This window comes from Plectropomus leopardus, chromosome 7, assembly GCF_008729295.1.
Source record: "Plectropomus leopardus isolate mb chromosome 7, YSFRI_Pleo_2.0, whole genome shotgun sequence".
Lineage (NCBI taxonomy): Eukaryota > Metazoa > Chordata > Actinopteri > Perciformes > Serranidae > Plectropomus > Plectropomus leopardus.
In genome coordinates, this window is record NC_056469.1 from 27,544,815 (window position 1) to 27,570,767 (window position 25,953).

General features: G+C 39.5%; 1 protein-coding gene across 1 annotated transcript in view; it reads right to left on the minus strand.

Moving 5' to 3' along the window:
* adam22 (ADAM metallopeptidase domain 22) overlaps positions 1-25,953 on the minus strand; it is an 82,831-nt gene that overhangs the window by 38,449 nt on the left and 18,429 nt on the right. Inside the window, exons 4-6 of the mRNA XM_042490324.1 lie at positions 18,973-19,039; positions 10,631-10,713; positions 5,414-5,477 (exon numbers count right to left, since the gene is read on the minus strand). Of these exons, the coding sequence (XP_042346258.1) occupies positions 5,414-5,477; positions 10,631-10,713; positions 18,973-19,039 (214 nt within the window). The remainder of the gene's footprint in view (positions 1-5,413; positions 5,478-10,630; positions 10,714-18,972; positions 19,040-25,953) is intronic.

Genomic DNA, 25,953 nt, shown 5'->3' on the forward strand with positions numbered 1-25,953 from the left:
GTCTATCAACAGCACAGACAAAAATCAATTTATTTATCTAGCATGCAAACTTGTCTAGTATGATTATACTTCCTATTGTCATTTTTTCAGTATCAACACACAAAATGCAAAGATCCTGCTTAGAATTACTATGTGGTATAGATTTGGGACAAGCTGTTAATTTTGTTGCTCTATAAATAACATAAGCAAATATTTGTCAAACTGCTGCTTTGTTTTTATTTTTTAGCTGTCATAGTTGAAATGTGCTGCAACATTGAACTCCTGGTCACTGCACCATCAACAAAACACAGCGCCGCGCTTTATCTCAGTCCTCACTGAGTGCAAACAGACAGAGCTGTTGGGAAGTAGCCGCAGGGGCCCTAAGGTGCAGGTGGGGTTAGAGAGGTGTCCAAAAAAACAAGAGGGCTAAACATATGGTGTTTTCTGCATATGCAAGTCAGCATCACACATCCTCCCTCCGACTTGTCTGCACACTCACACTTACACACTCAAGGAGTGCAAGATTTATCAGCCACGTAGTGCCCGCGTACATCACGTCCTTAGCTTGTGAACTTTAGTTTTGACTCACTGTATTGCTCACAACTGTAGTGCACTTGTTCACAACCCCATTTACATAACATGATAAGACACTTTAAAACCAGCTCAGCTGCATGAGGTGATGAGCAGCTTGTTCGGGACACACTTAGCTAATGTCCTGCATAACTTTTTGTGCCTTGGCAGAAGAAGGGCAGATGGATTTGCCATATGGCCGACAGGAGCCATGCCGACTTTCTATCTATCTCAACGTACCCCCCATCCTGACATGCTTTTTTCTATCACTTTCAACTCAGTCAGAACAGCCCAAATGAGAGGTGCATAACGGAGCATAAAGCCTCTGTATTTAATACTGTTACTGATTGATAAAAGCCCCTTTTACTCTGCCTTTTCAAGGAAGGAATATTGCAACTTTGTGCCACCTCAACGATTTGTATAATAGGTACGATTACAGATAGGGGGACAGAGTTGTCTTGACTTTAAGCCAGTATGGGAGGTAGTAACAGTGCCAAAACAAGGTCTGCACAAAAGATTCAGCTGACAGGACGGGTGTGATGTTTATGACGATGTGTTATGCATGCAACCCATTGCTAGTAGCTAGTAGCAGTAAGCAGTAGGCTCGGGCTGTATGTCATATTTCATGCCTTCATACTTTCCTGGGGTATATGTTATATGACAGCATAAGCATATTGCGCATATCCCTCCACCACTAAGTATTGCAGTGTCTTTCAGCTCAGCTGCCTGTTCCACCAACAGAGACCAGAAACTGAGCTCTAGTGGTGCGTGCTGTGCACTACATACAATGAGTTTTTTGAAAGAGGAGTGCCTGTATGTGAAAAGTATTGAGTATTTAAAAAAATACCTCTAAATACCCTGATATACCATGATACTGCCCAAGCCTAGTAAGCAACTAACTTAGAAAAGAAAAACAGCAACTGAAAATGTCCACAAACTGGAAAACAATAAGATTCAGAGGCTCTTTACCGTCTGAGCAGTGGACCAGGTCAGCCACCATATAACAGGGACGGTAAATTATTTTTTATTTATTATTTTTTTTTTGTTATTGTCTCTAACAGGCTGCCAATGCATATGTTATATGTCACATTAGAGGCTAACGCTGTTGTTATAAAATTCACAACCATCACGTTTCTTTTGCTTCCACGATGCCGGCATGCTGCCTTAAACCACACACTGGCGCGGCATGACACCACTATAATTTGGTCCTAAAAATGCAAAGGTGGCATAAAGGGACTTAGTAGTGGCCCCATATCATGATCTCTGCAGGTTTCAGGTTATCACAAGAAAATAACTGAGCATACAACCTTTAAAAAAGAGAAACAGACCTCTAAAACCAGCCCAAAAACACACTAGCTTATGTGTGTCTGTGTGTGTTGATACGCAGGATACACAAGGAGCACTTAGGTTTTTGCAGTAAACATCTGTGTGACAAAAATGAGAGAACGACTTGCCGACCAAGCAGACTGTCAAAGAGACAAAGAGATACATCGACTGAGAGCAAAATAGAGAAAGAGATACACCGAGAGGAGGCCAGACATGGAGAGGGGAGGGGGGACAGTCAGTGTGGACCATCGCCTGCGGGGAGCAGACGTCCCGAGCTTGGTGCTGACAAACTGACAGCCATTGCTGAGCCTCGAGGGCAGCGCTGTCCCTGGCATTGTCATGCAGACTGGATTCCCCCACCTTAAATGCCAAAACTAACACTGGCAAAAGAGGTATGTGCCAAATATTTTCCAAAAACACACACCACAGTACAGACAATGATGTTTTATATAATCTACAGTAACCAAGAAGCAGAGACTCTTTGAGCCCAGTTGAGATCTGGTGTTTTACATCTAAGTGGTGAAACTGTACAGTTAAAAAAAATAAAGCATTCGCCACCTATTTTTTTGGACCCAGAAGTGATCATATTGGATGTGATCACAGACGAATAAAATGTAAACAGGTGAGTTATATAAAATTTGCTTTTGTGCTACCAGAAGATGCCCTGTTGTATATTTTTATATTTGATATGCAGCAGTGTTTTGGCCAGATGTTTGACATGACACACATACAAAAACTAAACGAGTGGAGAGTCTCTTCCAATTTTAATGTGCATTTTTACGTCACTGTGTCTGTGTGAATAACCAAAAAAAAGGCTACCAGGATACTGTATCTGTGAAGACGAGTGCTGCAGCAGTTTTCTGAGTTAAGATCTCTCTCTCTCTCTCTCTCTCTCTCTCGCTCATCGCTTGAATAATTCAGTCTGTCCAGAAAACGCTGGAGGAATGACGGAGGCAGTGAGGAGACGAGGAAGAGGCAGAGAGTAAAAGAAGTGGAAGCGAGGAGAAAGCTGTGACATGTGGGCTGATGCATTATTGTTGTCTTATTTTATCACTTGTTCAAATTCAGAATATTCTGTTGCTTTGCTTTACTCCGAATTTCTCCCATTATTGTAAAACTGTCATACAGCAACTGCCATTACAAACTGATTAGTTCCTCTTGTTTTGCAGTTTCTCTGCAGAAGACACAATAAGCAATATGAATACATTTAATTACTAACAATTTTGTGCTTTTTGCTCAGCTCCACCTTCATCTGTACACCTGCCTCCTTCTCCTCTCTTTTTTTCTCTCAGTTAGCATTCTTCTTTTTAGCCCTAGATTTGCTCTTTGCATCTGTCCAACCTCTTTATTTCCTCTCTTTTTACACTGTTAGCACTAAAACTGTCATGTGGGAATGAATCTTAAGTGGCTCTGTGAGCCAGGAGCCACTACCAACACCCATAAGTGCGCACGCACACACACACACACACACACACACACACACACACACACACGGATGCAAACACAGACACAAATCCCTGACCTCTCCTATCTCGTCTCCTTTCGTCCCTCACTGATTAACACCAGACACACACTTCTTCTGGACGTTTTAATTAGAGCAGAAAGGAGACGCACACACAGTATCAGCGGTGTGTTCTTTCGCTCTTGTGCTCAAGGCGTCTTTAGACAATCTCACATCTGTCCTTTCGTTCTGACCATTATGTCTGTAATTGTTATTATCTAATTGGCTGTAGGCTTTTCTGCTGTCTACAGGCTTTGTAACGCGGCAAATCTCTCTGCCCAGAGACCTGCAGGCCGCACTCACGGTTCATTAGAAACAGTGGCCGGCGACTTGTGTGTGATCTGTAACTGATTCTGGCTTTGTCTCAACCTTTCAGGACAATAACTGACCCCTGTATGAATCCTGTAATACCATGAAAAGAGTTCTCACTTATCATGAGCTGCACACACAGTCCTGTTGCACAGCGATTTCCAGGCAGGGATGCATTTACCCCAGGAGGTACAGACGGTGGAGGAGCTCAGCTAATTTTAAATCCTGATTTGAATTTATTTCCAGGAGTTTGTGTTTGGAAGGAAAACAAACACACAAATAAGATAACATAGTACGGACACAAAATTATCTTAACCTCCGGTAAAACCAACATAACCAAACTTAAACACTGACAATTCAAGGATTATTATATATATGACTTGGGAAACCCAATCAAGACATGTATCAATGTCTTTTTAAAAATGGCAAAATGGTAAACGGATTGCAATTGTATAGTGTTTTCTAGTCTTTCGACCACTCAAAGCACTTTCACAATACATGTCACATTCACCTCTTCACACACACACACACACACACACACACACACACACACACACACACACACACACACACACACAAAATGGTGACCAAGGCTACCGTGCATAGTGCCACCTGCTACTAAGAGACCATTCATGCGCTCACATTCAGATGATGCAGCATCAGGACCAATTTGGGTTTCTGTATCTTGCCCAAGGATACTTTGACATGATGACTGGAGGAGCCGAGGGTCAAACCGACCTTCCCATTAGAGGACGACCCGCTCTACCTCTGAGCCACGGCCACCCAAGGAAAAACATTTTTCATTGTACTATCCTGGCCAGAAATGCAACGATGTCTTTGTAAAAACAAACGTTTTTTGTGGTACTATCCCGACAAAAAATTAAGCAAAGTCTCTGTAAAAATCAACTGTTTTTCTGCTTTTTGTGGCCCTAACCCAGCAGGAACCACAGTGATGTCTTTGCAAAAAAAAACAACCACTTTTCATGGTACTATCTCAGCGGGAAATGTACCAAGGTCTCACTAAAAACAACCACTTTTTGGAGCACTATCCTGGCAGAAAACCCTGTGATGTCTTGATAAAAAAAAAAAAACCAATTGCTTTTCATGGCACCATCCAGGCAGGAATTACAGCAATGTCCCAGTTAAAAACAATTACTTGTTATGGCACTACCTCAACAGAAAACCCAGAGAAACCCAAGCAACTGCTTTTTATGGCACTATCCCATGTGAGGACAGAGCGATGAGTCACTAAAAACACCTGCGTTTGGCGGCTATAAAGCCACTGGAAACACAGCGATCATTTGATTTAAAAAAATATATATACAATTTTTGTTGTTTGTTTTCTCAGTGGTCTGCAGCTTGGAAGTTGTCCCATCAGCTCATATACTACCATCTATTTAAAAACATTGATATGGCATGTATGAAAAGTACAAAAGTAACAAATCAGAAACGTACAAACATTTTCTTGTGGCAAGATGATTAAAAAGAGAGAAGGCAAATGTGAGCCGTGGATGTCGCTGTTGAATAGTTTAAGCTATCAGGACGTTCAAGGATAACTATATTTTGTTTGAAAACATTCTGTAATAATATCCGAGTACAGAAAATTCAACATGGCTGAGAGGCAGCTGGGCGTGAAAAGGTAGAAGAAGGGAAAATTGATACCTCCTACCTGAGAGGAACCATCACCAAAATCTACAAAGTACACAGAATTTTGTGTGGAGTACTTACCTTGCTGCTGCCCTGTCCTCCAGGTTCAATCATGTAGGTGTGATTGCCATCGAAAAACATCCCACTGAAAGAGAGAGAGAGGGGGGCACATATCAATGGCAGTCGCTGCTGTTTTATTCATCACTAACTGGAATAATGCATCTGAATTCAACTCCTCCTCAGCCATCAGGGTGATAGATTAGCCATTTCGCTGCTTGCCCAGGGGTTTTATTGTATTATTGGAACATTTGTCAGAATAATAACTGTAATGCACTCCTACAAGCTGTAGTTTTGAACAGAATTTTTAGCTGTCCTTCTCTATTTCGCATGTGTGCGGCTTAGGAGAGGTGGAGGTTAATGTGGAACAAAAGGTCATCCAATCATCTCAGAGACCCCCCCTCCATACAGCACAACTTAAAGGTCACCTAAGGATTTTATCTCTGCAACAATAACTAAGAGTTTGAACTGGCTGACCACAAGTTGCGATGACTAAGACACCTTTGAAAAGGAGTGGGTTTGAGCAGAAAATCCTCTGAAACAGTTACTGAAAAAATGTAATAATTTCTCAAGCAATGAAAAACTCAAAATACATTTATCACATAAAGGTTAGAGAGAAAGAGGCCACACATGCGCGTCATTTTGACGAGGCAATCGTTTTAAAACGTCACAGATCAATTTCTCATTTAGCAGCTGGGTGAAGGTCTTCTGGTTTCTGCCCCGGCTGCATGTGCGCATGTGCACAAAAAAATTGACGTCATCCATTAATTAACTTTATCTGAAGCTTTTAGGAGATTGGTCCGGTCAATGGCTATAGAGTCATGAGGGTAAACACCACAAGAACACACAATCTGTCTTTCACTTCCAACTGCCCTTATTTCTACCTCAACACACGTCATTCACCTTCAACACACACTCTTTGTCAAGGTCCAGCAGTGCACATACAGCAGATTACAGGGACTGTAAAAAAAATGCATGCAAAAGTCAAAGTGCCTGTTGTTTTTAACCCTTGTGCTCTGTTTATGTTTATCTAGTGTTTTGTCTTCTCTAGAAACATGCACTTTTGATTTTAAACTACTTTTTTTCGTATGTCTTGACAACTTAACACTTGTTATTTGGTTCAGGTATACACAGAAGAGCATTTATCAGCTAAAGAGCCAGATATTTCCATCAGAAGTTGGTGGACATAGAATAAATAAATTTAAGAAAATCTTAAATTCATCACGCCGCCAGTAACACGATTCTAAATTAATGTTAATGTTGCTCTTTAACTGCTGGATATGTACATTAGCAACTGTTTGCTAACAGAATCGACATATCACCTGAAGAGTTGATAATGTTATTTCCGTAACACCCAAATGTGCAAAAAAATCTCTCACTGCAAGTTTAAAATAAAAAAGCACTTAAATACAGAAGCATGGAAGCCCTGAAAGGCAAGGTGTACAAACAACAATTATGGGCAAAATTGGCCAAAATCTAAGTTTATCTCATATAAATTAAATGTTATCTCCTCCCATGTGGTACCATCTCCTATGTATTATCTTCTATACAATCTGTTTACACAGGGCTTCAAAAGCCCTAAAAGGCAAGGTGAAAAACAAATTGCAAGCAATGGTGGCAGAAACCTAAATTTATCTCCTATATCCTACATACAAAATGTTATATTCTATGTACAAAGTGTTATTTTCTATGTATTATCTCCTATGTAATTCTTTTTCCCCAGGGCTTTGGAAGCCCTTAAAGACAATGCGAAAAAAGGAAAAAAAAATGTGGACAATGTTGGTCAAATTCTGAGTTGTACGAGATGTTATCTCCTTTGTACGAGGTATTATCTCCTATATATTATGCACTATGTAATTTTTCTGAAGGGCTTTGGAAGCACTAAGAGACGAGCTGAAAAAAAAGTTGGGCAATGCTGGCCAAAAGCAAAGTTTATCTCATACACATGAGATTTTATCTCCTTCTTATTACTATTTCTACATATAATTGCTCCTATTTGTATTTTTTTTCACCTGGACTTTCTGATCACAGAAGCCCTGAAAGGCAAGATAAAAAAGTTTTAAGAGTCACATAGGAGATAAACTTCAGTTTTAGCAAACACTGCCGTCAACTTCTTTCCACCTTGCCTGTCTGGGTTTTTCTTAAAGCTACAACACGTAATTATACACTAGTGGCGACATCTAAAGTGTTGCAGAGGAAGCCAGTTGTTTAATTAGTCAGAATTTAACTGCCTCAGCATTTTAACGTTTCTGAACAATGACGAGGCAGAGTGTTCAGGCTGGTCATTCCTTAATCACTGAGAGGTTTTGCATTTAAGTCCCAAATGTATATCACTGAAGATGCCCAAAACAGGAACCTGAGTCAATGCTTAACCATCTAAATCTCATGTGATGGATGCAGCTGGAAGCACTATCAGCTGTATACAGTTAATACCTGATTGTATTGCAGTGTAAAGTTTCTCTGTGTGTATAGGAGACAGGGAGAGAGGAAGAGAGCAGGATGTATTATGGTGAATACCTGACTCAGCATAAGGGAAATACTCTCCCTCTAATGTCTAACCCCTTGACACCACTGTGCACTCCCTCCCTCGCACCGTCTCTCTCACAAACACACAAATTAGTGTGTGCAGGGAATGCTATGGGTGTGTCTCTGCCTCCTTTATCATGTCAGCTTGTGAATTTCTTTCCACTTTAAGGAAATAAATAAATAAATATCAAATAAATCCCAATTCTATTAATAATATACTACAAGTTCTAAGCGACAAAAAATTAAAACATCTATACACAACAGCAGTGACATAACATATCACACTAACATTTGGCCTAATTACAAGTCACACATGAAAATTTAGCCATATGGTAAATAACAGAACTCCGCAGGAAACACTTAATCTTAATCTGATCTGTCACATTATATTCTCTTCTGCGACTGTACTGCATGTACAACAAATTCACTTCTTTGGGTTTGATTAATTCATGCCCTACTTTTCATTATTTTGTGTTCAGCGTATTATAAATTAACTGTGCTGACACATTTCCCAACATGTCACCACAATTGCATAAAATATGCAAACATTATTAAAGGCTCGAGCTTAGTTTAGCTAATTCAGCACATATCTATCTGATTTCACCCACTTTCCGACATTAGATGAATTTACCGCTCTGCTCTGATTATTTGGTTTATTTCGTTATGCTGGGGAAAGATAAATTTTACTGGCTCAAGCTTTGATGAGGCGTAATGGGTTGAGAAAGAATAATATATAATATATAATAACATAAAAAGAGGAAATAGTGTAGACTGTCAACAATGTGCAGATGTGAATTGTGATATACTGTTATAGCAAAATAAGTCATGAAGCTTAGGCTGCTCTTTCCACCTCAAACCTTAAATATGCAACCAGAAAATAATATAATACAATCTCTGTTTCCTGGAGAAATCACTGTTATTCAATATAAAAACATCCAGTCATTTCAGCTAACAAGCATTACAAACATACCAGGAGTACAAGGATTCCTGTTAATGAATAAGCAGCAGGCTGACAAGGAGCTTTTTCTAGCACTGTTTTCCTAATTAGTTTACACACAATTGTGCTTTAAATTCATAAGAAATTTTTGTTTGTTTGTCATTACTTTTAAGCCTTTGAAACCCAGGCAGATTGTTTTGATTTCTCTCAAAAACATAACAAGACATGGCCCAAAAATTTGCACAAAAAAAAGTTTAAAAGTTACAAGAAAATTACCTGAAAATAAAAAAGTAAAAAGCCAAAAAGAAAACAGCTCTAGAGAAAGTTTATAAAATATTTTTCCTGTAACATAATTTTAAATATACAATCTATACAATCATTTTAATAATACATTTTTTTCTGGATATTTTACCTATTTTTTGGATTATTTTCTAATAATCCTCGCCCCTCTTTTAAAAAAAACAAAATTTTAGGTAAAATTTCTTGCAGTTTGTGGAGCATTTATTGAAGTTGGTCATGTCTTTTTTGCCCATGTTTTAAAAGAAAAAAAATCAATTTGCTCAATTTTCAAAGTTTTAAATAGCTGTGAAAGGTTTCAATGGGGTTAAAGACACCTGAATAACTCATGTAAAAAAACCTAAATGCAAAATATACTGTATAGTGTGTTAAATTTCTGAGGTTTGGCCAAAGCAGTGTGTTTTTTTTTTTATTTTCGTCATATGTTCACAGTTTTGGTAAAATACTGTTTTCCTTTCAGGAAACGTGTAGAAGCAACTGTGAAAAACTGTAATACGTGCGCATGCGTTATACCTGATTATTCATAGGTGCCTTTTCATGCAATGGTCGTATTGTCCACACACAATGACATTCAGTGTTGCAGAATACATTTTCGCCTCTCTTCTCTTCATATGTCACCAGAACCACCAGTGGGTAAATTTTGCCCATGGCTGTTTTTTGATTGTATGTAGCCGTGTTTCATTAAAGGATTAAAATCCCCCAGTCTATGAGTTTTCCTTAATGTGTGTTGTAGAGCACCCCATGTTTTTTAAAAATGTTTAAGAAAAAGCCAGATTCTTTTTTTTGTTGTTTTTTTAAATTGGCCAATAGTGGGTAAAATCTACAAATTTACTGAATGCAATCATTTTCAGTGCAAATTTAATATTGTTTATTTAATTATTTGTTGTCATGTCATTTTGTGAGCAGCATAAAGGGACTACACCTACGGCATTTCATCATAAAACCCTCTGTTGTGGAACGATAGATTATAAGTACTATATAGATCATAAGTACTTATACCTTGAAAATCAATACATGCTAATAGCTGATACATTTTACTTGCTTGTTGGCGGTTTCTCGTATACAGCAAGCCCTGGCAGTTCTAGATACATTCATGTCCACAGACTAGATTTTCACCCCTCTTCTCTTCAGTATAAACACACACTATAGCGCATATACTAACTCATATACAGTGTGCATGCTTTCCTCCCAGCAGGCCTTGTTGCTGACCCGTCTCTCTCTGACAGAGCGCTGCCTTGGAGCACAAACTCTAAAAATACCAACGCTGGGAGGAGAAGAGAAGGAGATGTCTGAGCAGCACCTGTCTGTGTGAATGATAACCTACGTGACAACAAATGCAGAGAGACAGAGGAGGCCTGGCTAAAACTAATTACATTGACCTAATGGATAAACAGGAGCGTGGCCGAGGACGCGGACACACAGAAGCTGCTTTGATGGCTGACAAACACACACATATAAAGTCACATAATATTTGTACTTACTGCAAACCATGACAGGTTGAGACGGCCACAAAGGAGTGAGGGATGTCTCTGACCTTCCCCTGATAGTAGCAGTGCTCTCCACCCTGTGAGCAAAACACAAACACTTACAGATTAACCCTTTGAACCCTGGATCAGCATCAGTTATGTTGTGTGTTGTGACGCCTTTCAAGAGCATTTAAACCTGGGAAAGCTGAGCTAATTTGATTTGATTTCTTTTGAAAACATGCGAAAAGGCAGTAAGTAACCTGGTGTAAATTGTCCCTTAAATTGTAAGAAATTAGTAAAAAGGGGAAAAGAAAAATGACCAAGAAAGAGAGAGGGAGTGAGAAAATTATTTAAAAATCATAAAAAGAAAAAAAGGGACAAATGTAAAGAGAACTACATTTACATGTATTATGATTATATATTTAAAATGATGTTACATAAATAAATAAATATGTGTTTTTGTGTGTGTATTTTAAATATAAATGTATTATTTGAACACTTTTTCAGGTCATTTCCTTTTCCTTTTTGTTTTATATTTTTCTTTTTTTCTTTCTCAGGAAATTTTCTTGTAACTTTTACTCGTTTATAATGTTGCTGCTTTATTTTATTGTTTCTGTTTTGCTGGTCCGTGTGCTGTGACATAATATGTGACTGACATTTTTTTAGCGTGACAGAGGGAGAGAGAGGGGAGGACATGCAGCAAAAGGCCAAGGCTGGAACAGAACCCGCGGCCGCTGCAGCAAGGTCCTAGCCTTTGTGCATCCAGTACAGCCTTAATTTCTTCCAAATTTTTTGAGTTATTTCTTCTTAAGGTGCTCATTGCCTTAATATGTTCTTGTAAGAAATCCGGCCAATTTGCTCAGGTTTCAAATGATTAAGATCATATCCAAGGTTGCCGCTGAAAATATCTCATACACTCAAACATAGCACGAAACACGCTTCTCGCTGCTTTCATTATCACATTCCATCAGGAAATGAGTTCAGAGCGATCAGTCACACAGAATTCATTTGCTAACAAGTGCATGTGATCTTGTGTGCATGTATTATTGTGTGTGGGTGGGTGGGTGGGTGGGGGGGGGTATGTTTACTTTGCACTTTGAGCTTAACCCATTCACATCCTACCTCCCTGTCACTTCTCTGTCCCAAACTTTTACCTAAAAATTGGAAGCATCAGTCACTTCTAAAACTTTTTCCATCTCTGTCACTCCACTCATACTTTCCGTCCTCTCTCTCTCTCCGTCTGTCTATATGTGTGTGCGTTCCTTCCCCTCTCTGCGAGCATAAACACACATTTATTTTCTATAGACGTGTATGATGTCTAAGTGTCTAAGTGCTCTGCAGGCCGTCTCTTCCTGGTCCATTTCTCGCTGCCTAACAGCCATTAGGCAGGAAGCCGGCCTCCCTTAGGAAACACAGCTTTTATCAGAGGATCAATTTCTGCTCCACAGTCTGATGCTGTACGCAGCAACGCAGCGCTACGTCCACTTCTACCTCCAGCTTTCTCTGAGGACTTCATCCTAATCCATGCCCCTTTATGGGCTTATGTGAGGATGCATGTTTGTTGTGGTTAAACTACAAGGTAAACTACAAAGAGAGGAAGTATGTGGAAACTTGAACTATTGGCGTTATGATGAGGACTTCCCACATGATTTTGAAAAAGGAATTTGCTCCTGTTGAGCAGAAAGACCATGAGTGATGCTGTGCATGAAGGCCTGGATACAACTCATCCCGAAATTGTGGGATGGGTTTGAGGTCGTGATTCTCTGCAGGCCAGCCAAGTTCCTCCACTCTAAACTTGTCAAAACATTTTTTTATAAACTTGTCTTTTTAATAGGGGTATTTTTGTGTTGAAATGATCAAGGGCCTTCACCAGAGCCAGAACTTCACAGTGTCCAATATTATGACATGCAAGATTTTCCTTTCAGGAATTTTTAGAGATTTTGGCAAATATGCTTTGTTGCCGAGGGTTAGATAAAAAAATGGATGCAACTCTAAAATCAAGTCAAAGTCAGTAGTCAGTAGTGTAGATTCTGCCATGTGTACTGGACATAGATGGGATTGATATGCTGTTTATCCCAGACCCTAAAACTTTAAAGGGTAATAAATTGGAGGTGAGTACTTCTGAGTGAGTGATTATGCAGTGAATCATTATTGTGCAAATAGGATGAATAGTGCAAATAAAATAAATAGTTCAGATGTTATAAATAGTGCAATTCAGCGTTTCCTTGGATGATCAAAGCTAAACAAATGTGCAAGTAAATATTTCATCCACAGCACAAGCAATTAGTAGATGAGGTGAAAGCTGTAAAAACATGTTTGTGTGTTAATATGGAGCTGATGTCAGCAGCTGGTTAGATTAGCTTAGCACATAAAAACTGAAAACAGAAGGAAACAGCTAGCCCACTCTCCCCAAAGGTCACAAAATGTGCTAAACACCCAAAATTCATGCCGTGCCACATGGGCAGGGCAGAGCGAGGATTTTCACCTGCTACACAGATTCTATCTTAGCAACGTGCGGCTGCTGCCAGCTTCACTGTGAGTTTATTGAGAGGTGCCAAGTGATAATTGGGGTTCCTTCATGTTTTCCTGGACAAAATTTCAAAACGTTTTCAGGATTTTTCAAGGAATTATATTAATAACATAAGAAAGTTCTATACATACTATTAAAAAAAAGTTCTTGTCCCACTTGCAGAGCGTTTTTTAAATATTTCAGATTCAAAGCTGGCAAACACGAAGAGAGAGAGAATGCGGAGAAGAAAATGAACAAGCCTACAGGATGATGAATAAAAAGATGTCTCACATGGATGCATATTAGAGCTACGTTATGTTGAAAGCTACAGAAAATAAATTTGCCGTTATGTTACACTACGTAGAAGGTTATCTACAGATTACTGTAACAATTTCACTACACACAACAACATTTCATGAATTTTCCAGGCCTGGAAAATGTAATGCTGAAATTCCATTACTCTCTCAGGTTTTCCATGGTTTCGGGAACCCTGGATAATGCAGTTAGTTATGCTGGGTTTCTTAATCGTAGGTTGTATCAGTTGGCAGTGAATTAATTAACTAGATCATTTAAACAACAGGATCCATTGATTTCATTTATTTATTTTAATGTGAAATAAAAAACACCCACATGGTTGCTCTGCTGCATTGTATTGCCTCTGGTAGGATTGAGGTATTTATTTTAAACAGATTGTACTATTTTTTTACACAGTTCTGTGTAGTTTTTATCTGTTGGAGGGCCTCAGAGCCAAGCATCGAGGAAAACAAAAATAAAGATAAAAGTGGCGTTGAGTTGGGCGGTGTCCATGCTCCATGTATTTTGGCCTTAAAGCTCACTAATTAATATATTACCCTACATCTTATTTGAAGTATGTCATTACCAAGTGGTTGCAAGACAACCGATGAAAAATCCAGGAGGTTCCCTTTAAGATTATATTTAGTGTGTTAATGTTAATAAAAATGGGTCCTCATGAGTGTTATCATCATTGTATTAAAATTGCATCAGTCAGGCTGAGATTTTTGTTGTTGTTTTTCTTCTTCTTCTTCCTGAGTGCTGCATTTCTCTCTCAGTCCTATTTATGTCACTCTTAGCTATAATTTCTCTCTATCGCACGTCCACGATGGCCAGAACTGACAATAAAACAAAAGCACAATTAACTGCAGTGTACAACAGAGGGAGCAAAGATTGAATATAAAGACACAGAAATGAAACATATGAATGGGCAGCAACAAAAGCAGTCATACAAGTTAGGTAGATAAACCTAAATGGAGCTACAGATGAAGAGAGAGAGAGAGAGGTCGGGTAAAGAGAGGTTGAGCGAGTGTGAGATGAAGAGACAGAGAGGGCTATTTATAAGTAGTGCTGTGCTCTACTATCCCAGCGTCTCTCCTCCCCCTGTCGCCCTGAACCTTCTGCTCCACTTCTCATCAAAGCAAGAAACACCCAAAACCCAGTGCCGTGGGTACATCCTCAGAGTGTGTGCATGTGTTGCTAAAATGGTCTGATCTGTGATCTCCTTATAGAAGTAATTAATCATCTATTCCGGACAGCACAATACACAATGAAGAGGTCGAGGTCAGACGGTTGGTAAACAAGTAGGACACTCTGCCCTCTGGATGTCAGTGAAAGTTTGGCAATTTGATAATGAAGAGGAATAAGGACGTTACAAATATATATATATATATATATATACCTTATTACTCATAATTATGAAACAGTTGTGTGTGTATGTAGAGTTTATTTGTGTATCTACAGGATTCATGCTTAATGCACCGCTTTTAGAAATAAGTCTCCTAATTTACCACTCGTACTACATACTGCACTGGGCTATGACAATGAAACGGTAATCATTTTTCAGCTGTCAAAAATTAGAACTAGATTTTTTTGAGGACTGAAGGCATATATCAAGCATGCATGGGAAAGAATTCCACTTTCAAAACATTGTAAATTAGTGTCCTCAGTTCCCAAACGCTTACTGATGGTTGTTAAAAGAAAAGATGATGTAACACAAAAGTTAACATGCCCCTGTCCAAACTTTATTACAATATTTTGCTGCCAACAAAATCCAGAATGAGGGTATATTTACCAAAAAAAAACAATAAAGTTTATGAGTTTGAACATCAAATGTGTTGTTTCTGTACTGTATTTAACTGTGTTCTTTAATTTACGTTTTACACAGCGTCCCACCTTTTTTGGAATCAGGGTTGTATTTTATACATTTGTAGATCGAATTACATTTATTTTACATGTGGCCAATACTCTGTACACTGACCACTGATGGACCGTGACCAGTAAACTTATATATATATATAATCCAGTAGTGCTCCTAATGAACGGTCCAGCTCCAAAGATGGAAAATCTTTTTGTCGATATTTTAATCGTGGTAGGCTGCCACAAATAAATGAATGTGTGGGAAACACTGACAGAAAAAAAATAATCTCCACACAAATCCTATCCTAATAAATCAAGAGGTTTTTGAGTAATGAGATCAGAAGCAAATAATGTTCTCATTACCACTGGTCTCCCCTAATCAACTAATGCAAAAAAGTGTTTATTTAATCAATTGGCCAAAAAGGGGAATATCAGGCATTCCTAATCTGCATTTGTTCTAATAAACTGTAGACAGAAACCAAGAATCACATTTATCAGAACACCTGTAAAAATTATCACCTACGTGTAAACCACGAACAGAGAGGGTTGTGAGGTGGACCTATCAGAACAGCTGCTGTGTTTCAAGGCTTTTGACCTCCACATTTAGTGGAGGAACAAACAGCAGCTTGTTTCACATTAACCTTCATTAACAGGAGCCATTAATAAAGCAAAGGGCCTCTTGTTCCTTCCAAAGCACGGCAAAATCATCTGCACAACGGATATTCATCTACAGGGTGAATTAACTCACAGACAGATCGCTTTACAATGAGGCCATAATTAACAGTGACTATATCACACAATACATGGTGTAATAATTTGGATCGTTCTCTGTAAAGTATCTAATATCTCACTAATCTGCTGCTTAGCTGAATAAATCCTGACCATTATAATCCCCCCCACTTATGTGATGTAACATGACGCCTCGGTGGGTGTCCTGTAACTGAAGTCCAGATTTCAGAGGATTATCACAGCAATCTTAATTTCGTGTTGGTTGAAGCTTTCGGTCACAGCTACAGCTCCACTCTGAAGTCTGAACAAAGACTGCTTGGGCTGTGATTTCTGTGTGTGTGCAAAGTAACATTGATTAAACAATAAAAGGCTCAGAGAGGCAGAGGAACCTGTGGGGTCGACAGGAAATTGCAGCTGTACAACACACAGCTGAGAACAAATCCTCAGGAGTCAGCGTTGGGTAAACATACGCAACTGCGGTATTGTGCAGACTTGTCTGTCTCTAACCTTAGTAAACTGAAACCTGCCTCCTCGTGCACCTGCTACCAACACGTGATCTGTGTATGGAAACACTGGGCTTCATGCAAGAAACAAAAAATGAACGAATTTTCTCTTATTTTTGCTCATATTCAGGATTAGCTCTTATTTTGTTAGTGCCCATTGATTTTGGGGATTTTCTTATTTTTACTTTTCTCTTAGATAAGAGAAAATTTTACGAGTGGTCAAGAGCATTCTGACCAAAATAAGAGAAAAACATCTCACTTTCACTGTCCACAAAAGGTTGTCCAGCATAAAGAATAATAAGTTTTATGTTTGAGGAACATTTAAAAAATGCATGAATATCATTTAGTTGATGTTTTACTTGTAATGAGTGGATTATTAAATTTTAGGGCCAAAGAAATACTGCTAAACTTGGTGCAGTGATCAGTTACTGTGCATTCCTGTGCTGACCAGTGAAATTTATCTAAGTACATTTACTCAAGTACTGTACTTTGGTACAAATCAGAGGTTACCTTTACATTACTTTAGTATTTTAATCTCATGCTACTTTCTTTCTCCCTCTCCACTACACTTCAGAGGAAAGAAATATACATTTTACACCACTTCTTTACTGCATTATGAGCACATGTGGGTCAGAGCAGATTAAGGTGAATTAGAACATTTGGTGAATCTGTAGTTGACTTATCTTATATTTTCTCTAACCAGAAATTTTGGGAAAATTTAAGAGAATGTTGCTGCATGAGGTCCACTATCTTGATACATGATTTACACTTTACCTGGTATTGATTAGGGTTTTTGTTTTATCAGTTCTGCCCACATTGTGACTGAATTTCAACAGGCAAATCAGGCACGAAGAGCTGGCGGACAACACAAACATGGCGCACTCCCAGTGGGTGGAAGTGATGCTGCTATATGGGCTCGGCTAGACTTGTTCCTCAGCCTTCTGCAAATCAAGAGATTACAGAGCTTTGGCAGCACCACCAGAGCAGCTTCAAGTGGATATCATGAGGCTCCATTTCACAACACATCTTTTGCTCAGAGAGCTTCTTCTGTGAAATGAGCAACATCCTGGAATTCATCTCCTGAGTACTTGTGCTGCTACCACTTTTAAGAGAGCAACCAAATCCTGGTTAAGAGGAGAAACCAGGGACCGCATACAGAAAACTCTGTCGATTCACAACTACAACTGTGTGTATGCACAAAGCCAGAAATGTTCTAACTTTGTCAGATTTATAGAGTCGAGCGTGCACCTGATTTTGTTTGATAAATCTTAATCACTGTGATGCTTTGTAATTCAAGTTGTCTAAAATTTTCTGTTTATTATGAGGCATTATCTAATTCCTTTCCACTACTGCAAAAGAAAACATAGAAGCAAAATAGTCAAAAATCTTAACACTGATAAATGCTTACAAACACTGTTTTTGTCTGAGGTGTCTTGCCTTTAAGCAACAAACCTGTACACTCACGTCTAGCTTTTAAATGTCATGGTTTTTTTTTTTTTTTGTATTTTGCTCTATAGAGTTTACCTTGATTTTACCTCACTGTTTTGATCTGTTCTGATCGAAACGGCTCTTTTAGGGACAGGGTTGCAGACTAGCATCCGTGGTAAGCTCTTTGATACTTGCATTGGAAAGCTGTTCTTTAGTTTGCCAGTTTTGTGTATCTGTGTCTTTCGAATAAACCATAAACAAAAAATAAAATATTTTAGTTTTGCAAAAAGTTAAAACTACCGTTTTTGTGCGTAATGTGTTGGCAAACAGTTTCCTACCGGTATTATGTGGCAAAAAAGGAGCAACATAAGCATTCACCTGGAGTGGTGTTTCTATCAACCTAAAAAAAAAAAATAAAAATACTGCTCTATGTGTGTTCACCAGCTAGTTGCGAACTTTGTCCGCCTGCTGTTTTGTGCTTTACATGTCATGTAGAGTCTGTTGGTCAAACTTTTTTGCTAACTGATGTGTTCAAAAATGCTGCGCCTGAGAGCAGTAAGAGTGAAACCAGTAAAGTTTGTGGACTTTTAAACTAAAAATGACCCCAAAAATGCTTAAGTGCTCCGTAGGGGTGAGTGATAATTCCTTGTGGGTTTGTGTGACACTTTTCAAAACAAACATAGTCAGTCATTTGGCCCACTGTTTATATACAAATGATGAATTGATTGCAGCAGCTTATGAAAAATGTGTTTAAATTGTACAGCCTGTTTTTGAACCCGGCTGATCACAGTTCAACCACACCTCCAGATGTTCTTTGGCTGATCCCATTACATTTTGAATGTGATCTGTACTTACACCCTGTATTAAAATGTTTTTATCCACATAACCAAATAGAGACTGCACCGTGACACCAGGTGTACATGGATCTTAATGTCAGGACCACAGCACCATAAAAACATTGTCACTCTGGGAACTGCAAATAGTCTAATAATGAGAGTGTGAGTGAACATGAGGAGAGATGATTTGCAGATTCTTACATTGGTGACGACGCTCTTCCCTTTCTCTGACAAATGCCTCTCCACGTACCCGGAAGACAGCAGATCACTGGGAACAGAGGGGAGAGAAAAAAGAGAATTAAAGTTAGAAAAATTGTGATTTTCATTCAAGTGTCACTCAGATGTGCGTGCGTGCTTCAGTTTTATGGGATGATTGTATTCACTCTTGGCAGCACAGAGCTTCAGAGCATCAGCCTGGCTAATTATGACCAGCGTACAGGGATGAGGCTATTTCCAGCACACAAACTCACACAAACACAATTATACAAATCCAGCCTTCTAGCAAAAGTCTGGTGTGTGCTCGTGTGTGTGTGTGTATCCGAGGAATGAAGGACAAGTGAAGGTTAGTTAGGGAGTAAAGGAAGCGACAACAGCAGAATGGGAAGGAGGCAGGAAATAAATTGAGAGTGCAGAAAGAGTGGCATAAATAAGAGGAAATCAGTCTGTGTGTGCTTTCTCAGCAGAGCTGGACCCAAGAATCCCAATGGAGACACACACTGCAGGCCCAATCTGAGACAGAGATGTATGAGATATAGTGCGCACACGCACACGCACACGCACACACACACACAAACACACACACACACACACACACACACACACACACACACACACACACGCACACACACACACACAGGAATGCGGCATATGAATGGGGATTTGTCCTTTCTTCAGCCTATTTTAAAATTTAATACAGGCAAAAGTCTAAGCCTCTTATCTAACAAATAGGTGACCTGGACATGGACACACACACACACAAACACACACACAGGAGTGGACTTTTATTTCTTTATATTTACATTCAGTGAGCGATGCCAGAGCCAACAGTAATCTGAGGCTTGTATACACACAAACAAACACACAAGCAAAATGCAAATAATCAAAACAAATATAGACAACCTTCCAGCAAAGGAGAGCAATACAAAAATCAAACAGTAAAGCCAGCATAAAAAACAAACTCATTTTCACCACCTTAAACCTGCTGAATCAGCGGCCTTGACACACTTTCCAAAAACAACTAAATCATCACTGCATTTATCAGTCAAGAATCGACACAAAAAGGTGCAACCGAGACAGTACGCTGCATCTGAACAGCCGCACTGAACCGGAGCACCATCAATCAACTCCAACTTCCTGTCAACATCCAGACATTGACAGCAAGAGAGAAATAGGTGGGATGAATTTCCACCTTGCAACAAACCATCCAGCCTTTCCCAACACTATCTACTGAGCTACCAGGCGTGTTTTTGTGTGTGTGTGTGTGTGTGTGTGTGTTACATAAGCTGTTTAAGGGTGCAGTGACGGAGAAAAAATGTGGGTGACAGTGTGATGTCACTGCATTCACTAAGATGTATAGAAATAAACAAAACTAGAGAAAAAGATAAAAAATAATTATACTGATAAAATATAATTTACTGCAATAAAAAAAGAAAAAGCACGAAGCCCATGATAAATAATTAAAAATAAAAGAAAATAGTTGCATTCAGTGTTTTAACATCATAGTTCTCATTATTTTTTAATTACATTCCTATTTACAGTAAAAAATACTTTTATATAACATCTTAAACTTTAGTTGTGTTCACAGAGGAGAAGAGAAAAAATAAAGATGCATTAAAAACAGAAATTTGATTAGTCGCTGATTAGTCGCAGTACATAGGAGTGTATATTCAATCGATACATTTTAGAGCTGCAAGGATTTATCAATTAAAACGAGTTCTCAAGACCCCCGACTACAAATATTGTATAAAAGTGAGTTGCATATTAAACTGGGTGCATGGAGTATGTCAGGCATAGACTGTAAAAATAATGGATGTAGCTGCCGAGATGCTAACCACTGGTTTGTGAACCCCCGCCTTGCGGCTTTAAGTTTGGCCTTTCAGCCTTCGCTTTCTTGGGGTTTTTTTGGAGCCAGAAGTGACCATTTTTGGGCATGAGGTTGGAGCTGTGGAGAAGCGAGGGGTGGATCTGACTCACAGACTGTAGCGACGCCTCGCAGACAGGCCGCCACTCAAAGCAGCTCACCCTTAAATATGTGTAACTTTAAGCCTAAAATATAGAAAGGTAAGTTATATCAAAATCCATCCTAGTATAGTTGTCATGGATGTTGAAATTAGCTATAGAGACTAAAACCATTTTTTGTATGATGCTGTAAACATTTTTTTTTCTGCTGTAAAGCTGGGCATTTTAACAAGGGGGTCTGTGGGGATTTACTCTGTTTTGGAGCCAGCCTCAAGTGGCCATTAGAGGAACTGCAGTTTTTGGTATTCCTGCATTGGCTTTATTTTTCAGCCCCAGAAGTTGCAGCTTGGCCAGAGGGCCAGATCCGCTTCAGACTGCAGTAGGTATTTGCTTTTCAGGTATGTGATGGAGGACAATCCTTTTTTACAAAGATTAGTTGTTGAAAAGGGTAAAATATGTCAGATTCATATTAATGTGTACTTTCAGGCATTTGCACAAAAAAACCTGCTTGCACACGCTGCCATCTGGCTCTTTAATGCAATGAGAATCCGTACAATTGGCACTCACACCTGGGTCAAGTGACACTGCAGTACACACGGGTTTTTATCGCCTTGGCTCCGATCGGCATCAATGGGAACACAACCTCCGGGTGAACGCCGTAATTTCAGCTCCTTAACAAGGGAGAAGCATGATGCGCAATCCAGGCTCTTAATAATGAGAATGTGCTGCTTGCTTGTGATTGTAAACTAAATATTTTGGGGTTTTGAAGTCTTTTTGGATAATAAAACAATGATTTTGTTGCCTTTAGATAGAGCCAGGCCAGCATTTTCATCTGTGTCCAATCTTTGTGCTAAGCCAAACTTAGCCAACCATCTGTCTGCAGGGACTTTATATTAGGTGTAAAAGTATGGGAGTAAATCTTATTATAAAATCTCTGCAAGAAAGCATGTAAGGGTATATTTCCCAAAACAATGATTTGTTGATTTTTGTAAAAAGTTTGATAATACTGCTTACAGATGGCCAAATTGGAGGTCTATTTCATCATGGATCTGCTTAAGTTATTAATAGATTATTTTTGTATATCCATCATTTCAAAGGCTGTAATATCTTTGACAAAAGGACAGACTGCTGAAAGCAAAGAAAAATAATTCACTGTAATGACTCATAATGACGCAGATGGCTGGAAAACATTTGCTTTTGAGGGCAGACACATCGTGTGTCTTTCAAAAATTATCTAAGCTTTCTTTTAGGATGTAAAAGTTTTCTAAAGATGATATACAAAATATTATCAAATGAAAGCCCTGACATCAACGTGCACGTACACACACGCACACACAGGAGGCTGCTTTCTGAGATGACTAATGGGCAGCTCTCGACAGCAATAAAAAAATATGCAGGGAAAGAGGAGAGAGAGGGAGGTAAAATGGAAAGAGGGAGAGAATGGCTGTCAAGGGAGGAGTAATGAGACAGAGGAGAGTAAAGAGTTGCACAAGGTGTGAATGCAGAGATCAGGGCCTTAGCATATATCCCATCATGCACTACTCCTGAGAAACCCCTGTATGTGTAAAACAGGCAACCCCCATTGTACACACTTCACACCCTTCCACCTCAGATCACACATCACGTCAGACTTTCAACAACATCCTGCAAATTAAACGTGCGGTGTCTCCTGAGTAACAATTGATCAACATTTTTCATCAAAAAGGACCGCTGTCAAAACATTCACACGCCACTGTGATGAAGACGTTCGGTGTATGCACCAGGGTCCCTGGGTCACAGGCGCGAGGCTGTTGGCCTTTGTTCTGCTGGGATGTGTGTTTAAGATTCAGAGCTTGTGATCTTTATCCAGCCCCACGCTGAGCCGAGGCAGGGGGAGCGAACGAGGAGCATACTGAGGCAGCAAGGCAGACACACGGGCCTCTAATGGAGGACGCTGATAACAGATTTTAGCTTTAATTGTTGCGGGATTTAAATAATTTATTTGACACACAAAGACGCTAACTCAGCCTCGACCCCATCCCCCACACTGACACACGCAAATGTAAAGAGACCCCCCAAACACACACACACACCAACACACACACCTCCCCCCCGTCTTCCTGTTAACATACGTACACACGTATGTATAAATGTATAACTGTGAGCGAGCTCTTTGTAGCTGCATGACAGAATGACAGGAAAAACAAACACAGCGCTGTGTCTCTCTGTGGACATAAATACTGCAAACTTTCAACATAAGTGATGATCAGAGGGCGGCGGTTTGTGAAAAGAAGCTAAGCACTTCATTAGAAACAGTGAAGAGGGAAAAGAGAAATAGAGGCAATTATGTTCAAAACAGTAATAAATTAACACATCATTACACCATTCAAGAGCTTAAAGGAGCAGTGTGTCAAATTTAGGGGATTTAGTGGCATCTAGCAGTGAGGATGCAGATTGCAACCAGCTGAAACTTCTCACGGTTAGAATTCCTTCAGTGTTCATTGTTCAGGAGGTTTTTAACAGGAGCCCAAGATTTCACTAGGTCTCTTTCTTTCTAAAAGTAGCAGAGCAGGTAATTCAAACCAATGAAAACACTGAAAAAAGGGGCTGCTAGCAAGTCTCTTCTATAAGCTGCCTAAAAAAAACACAAACAACTGCTGCATCATGCCGCTACAGTGTGTGATTTTAGACAGCATGCCGGCATCATAAAAGCAAAAAAGGCACTATGTGTGTGACGTTTAACACAACAGCATCAGCCCTGGTGTATCATATCAGCCGGCATTGCTTTATAACCAATAACAATGGAATAACATGGCAATTACGATCATTTACCGTCCCTGGTGGCTGATCTCGCCCTCTGAGCTCCCAAATCTCATTGTTTTCTCAATATGTATACATTTCTGGTCACTGTTCTTGAGTTAGCCACTAACTGCTATTAGCTGCTTTTTAAATCTCCTGCAGGGGGTCGCACACATAACGTCATCAAAATGTCACATCTGTCCTGCTCATGGTCACATTAATCGTTTCAGTGCTGTTAAAACTTCCCATGTCAGCTTAAAGGCAAGACCACTTTGTCCCCTCATTCTGCTACAGCACTATTTGTACAGAATGATGAGGCCACATAATGGCACAATTCCTGTCTTTAACAAAGGGCTTTTGATAACTTGAGATCCAGACATTCAGGGGGTTTTTACCAGGAGCTGAATTATCTTCAGAGGTCTCTTCTACTCCAAAACAAACTAATATAGTGATTGATATCAGTATAAACACTGAATAAAGCAGTTTCGTCTAAAAAATCTGTGTTTTTCTGACATTTCTCGGCTCATCAAAGACAGGCCGCTAGCCTAGCACCTGCTAATACGTGCTTCCTTTTTTTTTTATCTTATAACTTAAGATCAAGACATTCAGGACGTTTTTACTGGGTGTCGAATTATCCATATCCATCCAAAACAAACAAACCCAGGGATTTAAACCAGTGAAAAAACACAAATAAAGCAGTTTTCCTTAAAAAGAAAATCTATGTTTTTCCGGCACTGCTTACGGCGGCCGATGTAAGTGTAAATTGCTCTCGAGCAAGTGTTTGGTTTGTCTGGTCTACAGCAGAAACATGGCTGTGCAACATGGCAATCACAATGGAAGAGGACCCGCTCCTTATGTTGATATAAATGGCTAATTCTAAGTTAACGAAAACACGATGATTCTTATTTTAAGGTAATTATACCCTGCAAAAAATATACTTATTATATTATACTAATCTTCTGGCAGTATATCCCCTGAAATCCAACACACTAGACCTTTACAGTAACAGATTTATGATGCCGCAAGTGCTCTGTCTCACGTCAGACATATTTGTGTGGCATCTGGCACCAAAAGGTGTCAGTGCAGACCAGATGTGTGGCTGCAACAAAGACGGCGAAAACGGCACCCACATCTCCTGTTCATTTTATGTCTCATTCACTATCTGTTACTCTCATTCTCTCGACTCATTGCCTTTTTTTAAATAGTCTGCTCATCCTCCACTGTACCGGAGGAGAGTTTTCTTGGCTCTGTCGCCGCAGCAACATCTGTTTGAGAGCTGACGTTCCAGCTGTCAATCAGGCCTGGAGGAGATTTCAGAGTTGGATCCGTAGACGCTCCATTTTCAGCTTACAACATTTCATAGCCAACCTAGAACAGCAATTTACATAGTAATCACATCTCTCTCTTGCTGTCTCTACACTTTAATGTCAGTCAGCCCACATACACACACATACACACGCACACACACACACAAATCTAAGAGCAATGACGCTGCTCCAGCTGGGAAAAATCTAGCACTGAAAAGACTTATACAACTTCATTAAGTGGGTCTTCAGGAGGTAAAAACTGACTGAAGCAGCGAGTGCACCGAGTCCGTCTGGCTGTCAGTCACATCAAACTTCAACCTTCCTTCAAAGCATTTTTGTTTTGAGTTGCTCTGGGCGAAGACATCTGCTGTGGCAACCCAATTCAATCTCCTGAGGTGAATCATGCACACAAACACAAACCAAGTTTCCGTGTGGTCTAAAATTCCTCTCACGATCTGTGTCGCCAGGCACCAGCGTGACACTGGGATGAAGAACGGCACAAAAAGGACCAATTGGCAGGACTAATGTTTCTGTGTGTGTGTGTGTGTGTGTGTGTGTGTGTGTGTGGTTGTGTGTGAGAGAGAGAGAGGATTGGCACAAGTATTTGGGAAGCAGGCTTTTCATTGCTTTCACGCAGGCCAATTTAGCTGCTTTTAAAGACTCTTCTTAATACAACACACAAACATAAGCAGTAGAGGTGTAACAATTCATCGATCATGATCAATGTATCGATTCAACGACCAACAACTTCAATATCATCGATGAACACTGAAATCAGCAATCCGTATCTTTATCCAGTCTTAAGGACACGCCTTTATTTTGAAATTCTGTTTCACTGTCAAACAGTGCTAAGCAGAAAAAATGCCAAGAAAAAGACCATGATCGAAAATAGATCAGCAGTGTGGCCTGGCTGGAAATC